At 33.4% G+C, this 13,252-nt stretch overlaps 1 protein-coding gene across 2 annotated transcripts in view; it reads left to right on the top strand.

Annotated features, from left to right (window-relative positions):
• LOC107696097 (potassium/sodium hyperpolarization-activated cyclic nucleotide-gated channel 2-like) overlaps window positions 1-12,474 on the top strand; it is a 55,726-nt gene extending 43,252 nt beyond the window's left edge. For both annotated transcript variants that reach the window (XM_016496269.1, XM_016496278.1), the window contains 4 exons: window positions 2,426-2,572; window positions 4,047-4,287; window positions 8,543-8,707; window positions 10,055-12,474. In XM_016496269.1, the coding sequence (XP_016351755.1) occupies window positions 2,426-2,572; window positions 4,047-4,287; window positions 8,543-8,707; window positions 10,055-10,992 (1,491 nt within the window). In that variant the 3' untranslated portion in view covers window positions 10,993-12,474. The remainder of the gene's footprint in view (window positions 1-2,425; window positions 2,573-4,046; window positions 4,288-8,542; window positions 8,708-10,054) is intronic.
• The last annotated feature ends 778 nt before the right edge of the window (window positions 12,475-13,252 follow it).

The following is a 13,252-nucleotide window of genomic DNA, read 5'->3' as shown; positions in this document are numbered from 1 at the left end:
ATATTTAATTCTGTTATTTTAAAAGACCAAGTAAAATCTTATTTTTTTTTTTTTTTTTGAATCTCTGGAGATTCTAGTACATTCAACTCTTTTATTATAAAAATCAATGACATTTGTATTTATTAATTGTTTAATTATTGGAGGTTCTAAATTTCTAAAATCTAGTACATTGAACTCTGTTATTTCAAGAGGTCAAGGACATTTTTTGAATCCCTGGAAGTTCTAAAATGTTAAAATCTAGTATATTGAACAGTATTATTTCAAAAGATCAAATAGAATGAAATTTATTTATTTATTTATTTTCTGTTCTTTATAATCTCTGTATTTTTGAATCTCTGAAAGTTTTAAAGTATTCTAAAATCTAATGCATTTAATTCTGTTAATTCAAAAGACCAAGTGAAATTTGATTTATTTATTTTTTTTTAATCTACGGAAATTCAAAACATATTCTAAAGTCTAGTACATTCAATTATATTATTTTAAAATATCAAGGATTTTTTAATGTTGTTTATTTGTTGATTGATTTTTTTTAATCTTTTCTAAAATTCTAAAATGTAGCACATTGAACTCTGTTATTTCAAAAGATCAAGAAAAAATGTGTTTGTTGTTTATTTATTATTTTGGAATTTCTGGACTTTTATCTCGTACACTGAACTTTGTCATTTCAAAATATCAAGGAAAATTATTATTGTTATTGTTATTTTTCAAGCTCTGGAAGTTCTAAAAATCTAAAATCTATTCTATTGAACTTTGTTATTTCAAAGGATCAAATAAAATGTTATGATTTTCATGTGACCTCCTTTTAAAAGCAATCTTTGAACACTGTTGACCCGGCGCTGGTGCTGACAGATGCAGCCCACTTTCATGTTCGTATGAAGTTGTGGAATGAGAGCAGTAGTGGGACCTTTATAAAGCTCAACACACAGGCAATTATTCTCACAAGTGGTTCAGGGACCTTTACAGGTGCTCCACAAACGCCTGCGTCAGCAGATGCAACAGGGAACACACACGACTGCAATGCTAACGCCTCCGCTCTGACCTGCTTTCTTTGTTTTGCCTAAATCATTCCATCATTACTGTTCTCTTTCTGTCTCCGTGAATAATGCAGTTTGAGGGATGCTTGGCTCGTTAATGTTAACTAATGATCTGAGGCTGGGATTTGGGAGTCATACATTGCTTGAAGAACATGGGCCTGGATTAAAGCAATGAGAGAAAACACGAAAGTTTTTACGCTGACATGGGTGTTTTCCAACAACCTGTTTGGCCCTTTAAGAAAGTAAACTTGTTGAAAACAAATTTTTCACCCTCTTACTAGGTCTTTTCATGGGAGATTTTTTCCCCCCTGTGCTTTAATGAAGATTTCCAATCTAAAATTAACATGCCTTATGAGGTGGAAATGACATGTTATGAATAACTCACCCTCTGTTTTGCTATTTCATAGCATTTTATGAATTCTAAATGAATGCGGTTAAATAATATGGAATAATATGACATAATTACAGCTTGATCAAATGATTACCTATTTTATCTCTCATGTTTTATCCCAAGCTCTTCCCTGACACAGTTTTTTCTTTGTAACAGTGTTATTTTAGCATCATTGAGATCCTTGAGTTTTAAAAAATATTTTGTATTATTTTTATTTGTATATTTTTATTTTATTGCATATATATTGTTATGTTTGGTATATTATATATGCTTTATCAGTGTAAATGTAGGTGTATTTCATTTTTTGAGTACTCTATGTTTTGGACTACAATGATCTGGACTTGGCAAAACATGCAGTAGAATACAAATGACTGAAGAATGGTTAATCATCAAGAGTGCTGAACTGTTATTTGTCCTGTGATTTTATTTGTCTTTGTTCTCCCCTGGCCTCATTTTTCTTGGATATTGATCAGCTATTACAGTGTGTGTTGAATAACCTTGGCATGGCTCATGTCGGTAAATGTTTTGTATTCCAGAGGATGCCAGTTTTTTTTGGATGTTTAGTCAATTTGCTTGTGTTGAAGTCCTGTGGAATATTTATATACTATTACAGATTTTATTAATATTTGAATTCACATTTATTTGTCATACTTTCAGTTTTAATTGTATTTATTTATTTTTATTTTTAAATTATTATTATTATTATTATTTTTATTTTTTTTGAGTTGGAAACTGTAGTGATTCAACTTAAACTAAATATTAGAAATGTTGCCTTGGTGAAATAAAGAAATAAATAAAATGAAATAAATGTATATTTGAATTTATTTCAACCTTACTTCAATTAACAAAAATGTTTAAGTAGTTTCAGTTTTAGTTAATGATAATAACACTGGTTTAAAGAACTGACATGATACTATGCATTAGTGCATTACTGCTGAAAGTGCTCTAGATGAAAAAACATCCTCATTGTCTTTACATTTCTGTCTTTTTGTCTCTGCAGTACAAGCAAGTGGAGCAGTACATGTCCTTCCACAAACTTCCAGCAGATTTCCGACAGAAAATCCACGATTACTATGAGCACCGTTACCAGGGCAAGATGTTTGATGAAGAAAGCATCCTAGAGGAGCTGAACGAGCCGCTCAGAGAGGTGAGTGTGTGTGTGTGTGTGTGTTTGGTTATCTGTGTGTTTGCAAAGGTCTGTCTACGTCTATAAACATCTGTGGAAAAAATTTCCCAGAAGGCCCTGCAGTTTTCACAGAGCTATCCAAAACAATGAAAGCATGCTGAAGCGGGAATGGCTTCCAAACTCATTTGTGTCACAGTAAACAGCTAAATCCCTTCTGTGAATGCCTTCCAGCTTTCTCTGCATTTAATGTAATGTAAAGCTCCTATAACAAACATTCAGCTACTTATGAATAGATGTTTATGCTCTAATGTCATCCTTTGTAGCTGAATTGCACTAAGAAATGTCCAGGTCAAATTTCACCTCATAATCGAATTATATATTATGTTACAACAATTATATATGTATTGCAACAAATATACTATATATTTGTATTTTTCTGTTTGTTTTTCAGTTCAAATTGATGCTGATGATTATTATTATACGTCTTTCAGATAAATGATGTGTTTTTATATAAGCATAAATGAAATTCAGTACAAAAATGAGTAGGTTACATAATAAGTTAATTTTTTCTCATGCAAATTATTATTATTATCATTGAGATATTTATATATTAATATTATAAAATTTTCCGGTAATTCTTTGTCTTTTATAAGCATGAATTAAATTGAAATAAAAATTATATTTATTAAAATATCATAGTATATACTGTATACTATACACTATTATGTACTATAATAAGTATTTACATTTTTTGTTTATTATTATTATTATTAAATAATTACAACAAATATTAGGCTATAATATACTATAATAATAAGTTTCATTTTCTATATGCAAAATATTCTTCATATTCTTCATATTATTATTATATTTCAGGTAAATTTGATTGTTTATATAAATTAAAATTATTATATTATATAATAATAATGATATATAAATTAAATGTAGTGCAATAAATGCCAGGCTATAATATACTATAATAATAAGTTTAATTTTCTCTATGAAAATGATGATGGTGATGATGATGATTATTATTATTATTATTAGTATTAAATATTTATTCACTTATTATTATTATTATTACATTTTCAAGTAAATTCATTTTTATTTGCAAATTGTTGTTATTATTATTATTATTATTAACATATTTAAAAATAATATTAAATAAATAAATACATATTTTAAAATAATATGAAAATAACACTGAAGAAGGCTTTGAGCAGAAACGTTTGTGTCTTTTCCCATCAACGATGAATGTAAAATAAAACGGAAAAAAAAAGACTGTTTTCGTGAGTGCGGATCATGATCTCCTATACAAAATTATATTAAATAAAATAATAAATGTATTTATTTATTTATTTATTCATTTATTTATTTATTTACCAAACATTACTTGACAGTTTTCGTGTGATTCGCCCTTATGTTTATGTAAATGTTGTGTATGTGCGATATGCATATTTCTCTCACCCTCTGGACTTCTTTCCATCCGTTTCAGGAAATCGTGAACTTCAACTGCCGTAAGCTGGTGGCCTCCATGCCCCTGTTCGCCAACGCCGAGCCCAACTTTGTGACAGCCATGCTGACGAAGCTCCGTTTCGAGGTCTTCCAACCAGGCGATTACATCGTCCGTGAGGGAACCATCGGCAAGAAGATGTACTTCATCCAGCACGGCGTGGTGAACGTGATTACCAAAGGAACGGTTGGCTTGAAACTTTCCGACGGCTCCTACTTCGGAGGTACGATGCCACTCAAATTAACCTCATAAACGAGATGGGAATTAAACCATCACTTTACTTAATTAAACTGCTCAAATCCTTATTGAACCCCATAACATTTGAAATCATTTAAGCCAGATATGGTGTGACCTCTTCTATTTTAGTACTTTATACGTATCTTAATTATATCGACGGTAAATGAATTGAACTATAAAAAGCACATTCGTGTTTGCAGTCAACATTTTTTTACTTTTACTTCTGCATCTGATCCGGTCAGACCTTGATATTTAGATCTCATTGTGATTTAAAAGTCTAAATTTAATCACTTGTTATTCTCTAGCCAGTTTCTGACATAATTTAACAGGCCACTTGTATTTTCTAAATATTTAAAGGTAAAGCGCAGCCATTTCTGCTGCACCAAACTGAATAGAATTTTTTCCCCCAAACGTTTCCCTGAAAGATATTCCCGTCCCAAATCTGTTCAAATAAACAGAGCAATGTTTTGAATGCACCCCAGTTTTTACTCTTCAGGAAGGGGTTTACTTACAATAGTTTCTGAAAATCCAATTTGCATGAGAGACAGGAATTTAATATTAAAATGATATGCTTTCCAGTGTCATCTTAAGACTAAGTTCACACTGAAAATGACAACTATAGCTTTTACTATATTCACAACACACACTGCACAGCACTTTGTTATCCTAAGTGTGCATTTCAGTTATTTTCTGTGCACATAATTGTAGTCGGATGATTTTGATTGGCTGTTGATGTTTTTATCATTTATCAGCTGGAAAAAATAGCTCTGAAAGTGATTCAGACATATCTTTCTTCCGTGACGTTATTGTGTAGTTATGGTGTGAACCTGCTATTCTCTTATAGACAATGGTGGTTAGTTATTGTTATAGTTGTTCTTAAGGTGCAAAATGTCATACTTTACACAGAAATTTTGCATGTGGGTGAAAAATTTTTCTATGCAGATTTTGCAGCAGATTCAAGTCTGTCAATGACACTAAAATTTAGCTAATATGACCACCAGGGTTATTTTTGTTGACCAAAACTAAAACCATAAAAATGATAAATAATAATAATAATAATAATATTTTTGTTACTTGAAATAAAACAAACTTCAACTGAGATAAAGTATTTAAAAAAACAAACAAACTTAGAATTATTTACATTTGTAATTTTATTTCTCATCTTTATCTACTTTAATATGATGTACTAAAACTGAAAATACACACACACACACACACACACACATATATATATATATATAGATATTGTTACTTATAAAATAAAATAAAATAAACTTCAACTGAAATAAAATATTAAAAAACACAATTAAAAAATAAACTATATAGACAATGTAATAAATAAATAAAAACAAATTAAACTAATGTTATTTATTTAATAAAAATGAACAAACTAATAAAAATTGCACAACTTTACACAAACGAATAAAAATTACTAAAACTGACAAAAAAATATAAACTGGTTTAAAATATAATTAAAATGATCCTATCCTCATCTCAAACAAGTTAAGCTTGTTTATTTGTGACATTATAAAACCAATGAAAGCATTTTCATTTTTTTGGTGCGGACAGATTACGTTTTGCTGAAACGTGTCACGTTACTCTGTTAGGAAACAGTATTTGCATCTTAAGTCGCAATAGTCTTCTGGAAAGTGAACTGTGATGGTTGTGAGCTGACGGAGAGATCCAGAGAGAGTGTGTGATGCTGAGGAGAGGAACACGATCCCTCTGCAGCCTTAAAGCCGCATGAGTCAGCCGATCTCAGCTGCAGAGGGCAGGAGGCTCTGGAAGAGGCTCTCGGCGCGTGACCTTGGAAAGGTCAAAGACGAACTGATGTCTTGTGTAGCCTGAGATCAAGGAAGAAAAGAGAGAAGCCGCTTGATGCTGTGTGTAGAAGGATCAGTCTCAGTATTACCACGGGAAAACTGTACTGTTGCTTTCATAGCAAAGACTTCATGAAGTTCTCAGTCGCGCTTCAAATTTGTCTCAGGTGTTTCTTTTCAAATTCATTTGGCAAAATTGTTATCATGCAAGGGATCTCAAATGGATGTAAAATGTCACCTCAATCAAATAAAAGGGCAATTATATTTTTAATAAAATGATATAAATTAAAACATTATTTTCAATTTAATGGATAATGCAATTTGCAATTTTGCAATTGCAATTTTTAAATGTGAATTTTTTATACTAACATAAATTAGACCAAATTAAAATCAATTTATTAATTTAAAAATGTTTATTTTTCATAATATTTTTTTGATTTAATGTAATTTAATGTAATTAACCCTTATGCTTTATGTAAATTATAGGTCTATAAAATATAAAATGCACCTAAAAATTTAATAGAAATAATTATATTTTGAATAAAATAAAAACATGATTTTTTTGTATTTTGACATTATTTTGACATTATTTTCAGGACAAGTAAGCACATTTCCCTCCAAATTCTCATAACCATATTGCAAAATCATTTTTAAAATGTCAATTCTCTATTTTATTTTTTATATTACCATAAACCCAGTACAACAAAGACTATATACTATAATATTAAGTAGATGTATTAATTAATTAATTATATCTGTTTTCACTTTAATTTTAGTTAAACTTTTAGTAATTTTGTTTGTGTGGTTTTGCCATTTTTTTTATTGACTGGTTGAATTTATTGATTTTAGTGTATTTAGTTTGAATTATTTTAGTAAAACTACAGTTAAACTAAAACAAAACAATTTGCTCTCCATTTTTTGAGAGACTTTTCTTCGTTGCAGTAGCATTTGTGTATGCGTTAATGGATTTTAAAGGTGTATAATCAGAAGAAAACAAATTAGATGCAAGTGAGGTTTTGTGCTCATGTGTTTGTCCACCCAAGAGTTTATATATATATATATATATATATATATATAATGTATAACATATGCAGCCAGTATTACCAATCAAAAGTTTGGAATAATTAAGATTCTTTAATGTTTTTGAAAGAAATCTCTGCTCACCAAGGCTGCATTTATTTGATAAAAATACTGTAATATTGTGAAATATTATTACAATTCAAAATAACGGCTTTCTATTGTAATATATTTTAAAATTAAATTTATTTCAGTGTCACATGATCCTTCAGAAATCATTCTAATGCTGATTTTAATTTTTTTTAAATATTTATTTCAGTGTCACATGATCCTTCAGAAATCATTCTAATGCTGATTTTAATTTTTTTTAAAAATATATTCTATATATTCTAATAGAAAACAGTTATTTTAAATTGTAATAATATTTCACAATATTACAGTTTTTATTGTTTTTTTTTCCCCCTTCAAATAATGGCAGACTTGGTATGGAAGACTGTTTCTGCCGCTGAATAAAAATAAAAGTAATTGCAACTTTTTATCTGACGATTCTGACTTTTTCTCACAATTGCATGTTTATCTCTCGCAATTCTGACTTTTTTCTTGCAACTGTGACCTTATATTATGCAATTCTGACTTTATAATCCTATAATTCTGAGAAAAAAAGTCAAAATTGAGAGGAAAACATCATAATTGCAAGAAACAAGTCAGAATTGTGAGTTTATATCCCACGTTTTTGACGTTATTTCTTGCAATTGTGAGTTTATGTCTTGGAATTCTGAGAAAAAAGTCAGAATTGTGAGATAAAAAGTTGCAATACCATTTTTTTTCAGTGGCAGAAATGGGCTTCCATAGCCTTGGTGTGCAAAAGAGACTTAACATTTCAAACCTGTATGACTTTTTTTTTCTGTGGAACACAAATGAAAATTTTGTGGGGGGTTTTGTTCATACAATGAAAGTCAATGCGTTTGGGCCCCAAATGTTCTTCAAAATATCTTTTCGTGTTCCACAGAAGAAAGAAAATGACAAGAAGGGGAGTGAATTATAGCAGAATATCAATTTAAAATAGGATACGGCAAAGTATTTTAGCACTGAAATAATTATACCCTTCATTTTTAAGGCATGAGAGCTCAGTAAAGCAGGAATATATTCACCTCTTTGTAATAAGCATTCAAATCACATACTTTTGAATGAAGTCTGATAAAGTTTAATTACTTTCCGCAGGCAGATATTTAAATTCACACCCTGTTCAATGGAGGACTCTTCAGGGTTTCAGTTTTCGAGCAATTTAAAAACACTTGGCATCTAGAAAAGGTCACAAAGTTCCTTTCCCCAAGAGAACGGCACTATCGAGATGTTTTTTAATCATTCCGGTGCTCTTGAATCTTGTTTTTTCCTCTCTGTCAGAGATCTGTCTGCTGACGCGGGGCCGTCGTACGGCGAGTGTGCGAGCGGAGACCTACTGTCGCCTGTATTCACTCTCCGTGGACAATTTTAATGAGGTTTTGGAGGAGTATCCCATGATGAGGAGGGCTTTTGAGACTGTAGCCATTGACCGACTGGACCGCTTGGGTAAGCGAAACCTTCTCAAAGAACAATAATGTGAACATTTTAATGCCTTAAAGGATTATTCAGGGTTAAATACAGCTTAAGCTTTATGGATGCCTTCTGTGTCGACATGATATTGACTTGTTGAGCTTGAAAAAAACAACAGAAAACCTGTTAACAGTAATGCACTTGTCCTATTAACTTCTAATGTGAATGTTCCGGTGGGTTTAAAAGCAGGAATGTGGAATCAATCTCACTTGTTACAGTAGGAACACTTAGTACAGTCCTTTAACAGGGTAACCGATAGATACTTAAGAAATAAATAGGATAAATAAGTAAAAGGTTAAGTCTTTTATTGCTCAAATCTATCATCGTTTTTAATAAAGATCCTGTGGATTCTGCATAACAACAGGAAAATTGCTCACAGCAGGCAATTTGAAATCTGACTGTGTCTTAAATTCACTGCAGTAAATGTGTTGTTGAAAGCAGTGAGTTTACACGAAGGCGGTTGTTTAATGGCTGTGCCGAATGAATGCATTTACAGGGATATACTTAAAAACAACTTCTCATGAAGGGTTTTAACATGCCAAACACACACACTGACATGTTATGCCTCGAAATGCATGTTTAAAGAACTTCTGTTAAAAAAATGATAGTGTATAGAAAAATTGTCATTAATAGACCAGCTGGTTGTTGGAAGACTGGTGAACCATCCTGATCCATACCTATTGTCCTATGAGTTGTAAAATTGTATAAATCATCAGTTTAAAGTTGGACTAAAGAGCACTAAAAGGTGCTATAGTGAGTTTTCGGTTACTTTTTATTGTCTATAAGTTGTATCCATTTGAATAGATTTTGTTTTTAAATTGTGATTCAGTATGTTTTCTGAACATATTTTTTACTTGAACAAAATAATAATAATAATTATTATTATTATTAATAATAATAATAATAATGAAAATTCCACATGCTACATAATTATGTGAAATTTACATAATAGGCATGAAACTCTGATTTTGTTCATTATAATAAATGATTTCATCAATTATTTTATTATAAATTAAAACACAATTATAAAAAAAATAAACTAAAACATGAATGTATTTATTTGATAATATTTCTTACAATAAATTTGTTGTTAGCATTTTTATAGAATTACAGTAAGGTTGACGAATGTGGTCATGACTACCATTTAAGTAAAAATTGGGGGGAAAATGTCATTATTTACTGTCTTCCTGCCATGTTGTAAAAAGGGTCCACGTTTTTATTTATTTTTTTAGAGTTTTTAAAATTTGGGAAAATTCTGCTATGTTAATGGGATGCAAAAGTGTACTGTACCCATGGAAAATGACAATTTATCTCTCATTGCAGGAAAAAAGAATTCCATCCTAATGAACAAAGTGCAGCACGACTTAAACTCCGGCACCTTAAACAACCACGAGAATGAGATGATCCAAGAGATCGTGAAGTACGACCGCGAGATGGTGAAGCTGATCGACCTGCAGCGCCCGCGCGCCATGTCCATGACGCCCTCCATCCCCGGCGGGTTATTTGCTCCGCCTGGCCAGTCGCAGGGCAGCAGCTCTGCCATCGCTACTCTACAGCAAGCGGTGGCCATGAGCTTCTGTCCCCAGTTCGGTCCGATGGTGGGTCCCAGCACCATGCAGTCGCCCCGGATGGTCCGACGGTTCCAGGTAGTGCAAAGCCTTGCTAGCCCGGTGACGGTTTCTCCTCAGCAGTCTCAGCTGGGGCTTGGCGTGCTCGCCGGCATCGCTATGGCCAGTCCGCCGGTTCAAAGCCCGTTAGCGGCGGCGGGAGGACGAACTTTCCAATACGGGAGCGGCCCGATGGGCACGCGCTCCGGATCTCAGCTGTCACTCATCCAACAGCACGTCCCCAGTCCCACACGGCCCAAAGGAACCCAACCACTGCAACAAATAGGAAGCCTGACCCAAGACGCCAGAGCCCTGTCGGCTTCCCAACCCTCCCTGCCACAAGATGGCGCTCCACCCGTTGCTCCCAGCCCGCCACCATCGACCCACGTCTCCTCGACGTCGATCGGCCCACCTCAAGCACCCCATCCTGCCATCCCAGGGCCTTCTGGAGTCCGGAGCGCAGTTCCTCAGAGAATGGCGCTGCCTCACCAGGCGTCCACAGCCACGGTTGGGAGTTACCCGTCTACGCCGCTCCCTACAGGCACTCCGCCCGCAGTAGCGGGACCGGACTCGGTTATACGCAAGAAAGATTCCATAGTCAGCCTTCCTGAGACGGACTTCACAGCCAGATCCCGGCTTTCATCCAACCTCTGACGAGAACTCTGAGACTCTTTGCGATACTTTTTGTGAGTCACAGTTCGTTCTTTTTGCTTGAGTCCCGCGCTCGTAGGGTGGCTTTTCATAGGAACCACAGGGAGGGCGTTCAGACAGACTTAAGGTGTGGTCACATTTACCGAAATTTTGCGGGCGAAATTAAGTCGTTCCAATAGGAATCCGTACGATCGGAAGTGTCGCACACAGTTGGTCTTTTGAATTCACCACGTTGACCAATGAAGCTGCATGTTTTGAGAGTTCTGTGCTTTATACATCACTACGCTGTTGACGAATTTCGCTGAAATATCGCTAATGTGACCTCACCTTTACCGCTACTAGATTTAATGTCTCCGCTGCGAATAGATTCACGAGGTCAGATGCCTCGCTAGTGTAGCTAGTGCCGCCCCTGTACAGCTTCGGATGCCTCTTAATATATTTGTCTTTATCGTCTCGAGTGAAAGGGAGAAATCCTGTCGTGTGTTACTGTGGTGTTTTCCGTAGAGTTCATACAATGCAATCGGGCGACTAGAAAATCAGGGACTTGCAAGAGATGACAATGATGAGATTTGACGCTTCGCGGAAGTGTTTTGGAACGTCTCCATTCTTTCTGTATAAGCTCTACTTGTAGCAATCTAATTACTTGTCTTTCACTTTGTTGTAAAATATCGATAAAAAAAAAACAAGTATTATGGACCGCTGGTCGATCTTATATCTTAATGTAAATAAAGAGGTAAAAAAGGGAAAAAAATAAGTTCTAATAGAAAACACACAAATTATATTTACTCGAAAACCAAAGCTGAGCTTGAACACAAGTTTTGGTTGTGTCTGTGTCAACTGAGAAAAACAAGTCAAATGAAAACGTCCTCTATTTAACTGCCTTGATTCCGAGTTTAGAAGCCATATACATGGTCTGTGTGTGCGTGTGCGTGTGTATTTGTGCACATATGCTTATTATTCATTTAATTTATAAAACTGTTTGATCGAACGGGAGTGTAATGCTTGCATTTTTACGTGTCGATAAAGGCAATACTTCACTGCATCAGGATTGCACTGATAGTCGAGACTTGAATGCAATGGTTCGTTTAAATTAGCAGGCAAACCAAAATAATCATGCTGTTTTTTGTGATCCATGTTGATCTGCACATGCAATATAATTCTGCAATATTCTTGCCCTGCCTTTTATACGAAAGCTTCATATCGCAGCATAAGCAATTGAATCAACGTTATTCAGAGAATGTTTGAAACCTCGTCTTTTAAGGCACTGGATAAGGTTGCGCAGCTTTTGCAATATGTTATGAAATTTGTCCTCGTTTTCTAAAGTTACATGTATTTTTTGTCACTTTATGTTTGGGGGTCTACGGCAGTTGTGCGTTTCAGTGATGGAAACAGGTTTTGTAATGTGTTATGGTTCTCTGTGTTGATTTTTATTTTATTGTTGGAAAGTACTACAGTCACAATAAATAGAAAAATTCACAATTTTGAAAAGGTCAAAGATCAGAGAGGTTGGTTATTCCAGTGTAGACCTTAAAAAATTGTAATATTTAATTAAAAATGTAATAATATAAAAATAAAAAAGACAATATTAGCTATGTAATGTAATATTATTGTAAAAATATATTCTATATCTATTTATTTATTCTATATTTTACAGTTAAACAGTGACATTTTTATAACATTGCCTGTTGTGTTAAAAATAGATCCTGATTTGCACAAATTACTGAGTATCTAAAACATGCTGCATATTAATGGCCTGTAAACGTAATACAAAGTTTGTGCGTGGGCTCAGTTTGCAGGCCTGTGAGCGCTGGCTGAATCGTTGATTTGTTGATTGCTTGTGAACAGATGTAAACTATTGGGTTGATTTACGAACTTGTCTCTTTGCAAGAATGTAGTTGTTTGTTTCATTGTCAACTGCTGCAGATTTTTCTCACTTGAAATTTGAAAATTGTAAATATGATGCTGTAAATGATTTTATGTGCAAACCCGGGCAGTAACATAAGAAAAATGATTTTAGAAAAACAAAAACGAGATTGGTGCATAATGGGTTTTGAATGTATGCCAAGTGGCATTATTGATGTGACCTGAATATTAACAACTGCCATGTAAATAGATCAGTAATAATTCATACCAAATGGAAATTGTGTGTATTTGCCGATTATTTGTAGCGATCACGTCCTAAGTACTTTAATCAGATACGTCTAGAATGCTTTTCAAAGTCTTGTTTCTCTAAGGGTGATCCATCTGTAGATTATATTAACAC

This window comes from Sinocyclocheilus anshuiensis, unplaced genomic scaffold, assembly GCF_001515605.1.
Source record: "Sinocyclocheilus anshuiensis isolate Anshui unplaced genomic scaffold, SAMN03320099.WGS_v1.1 scaffold217, whole genome shotgun sequence".
NCBI lineage: Eukaryota > Metazoa > Chordata > Actinopteri > Cypriniformes > Cyprinidae > Sinocyclocheilus > Sinocyclocheilus anshuiensis.
This window is presented reverse-complemented; position numbering and strand designations above follow the sequence as displayed.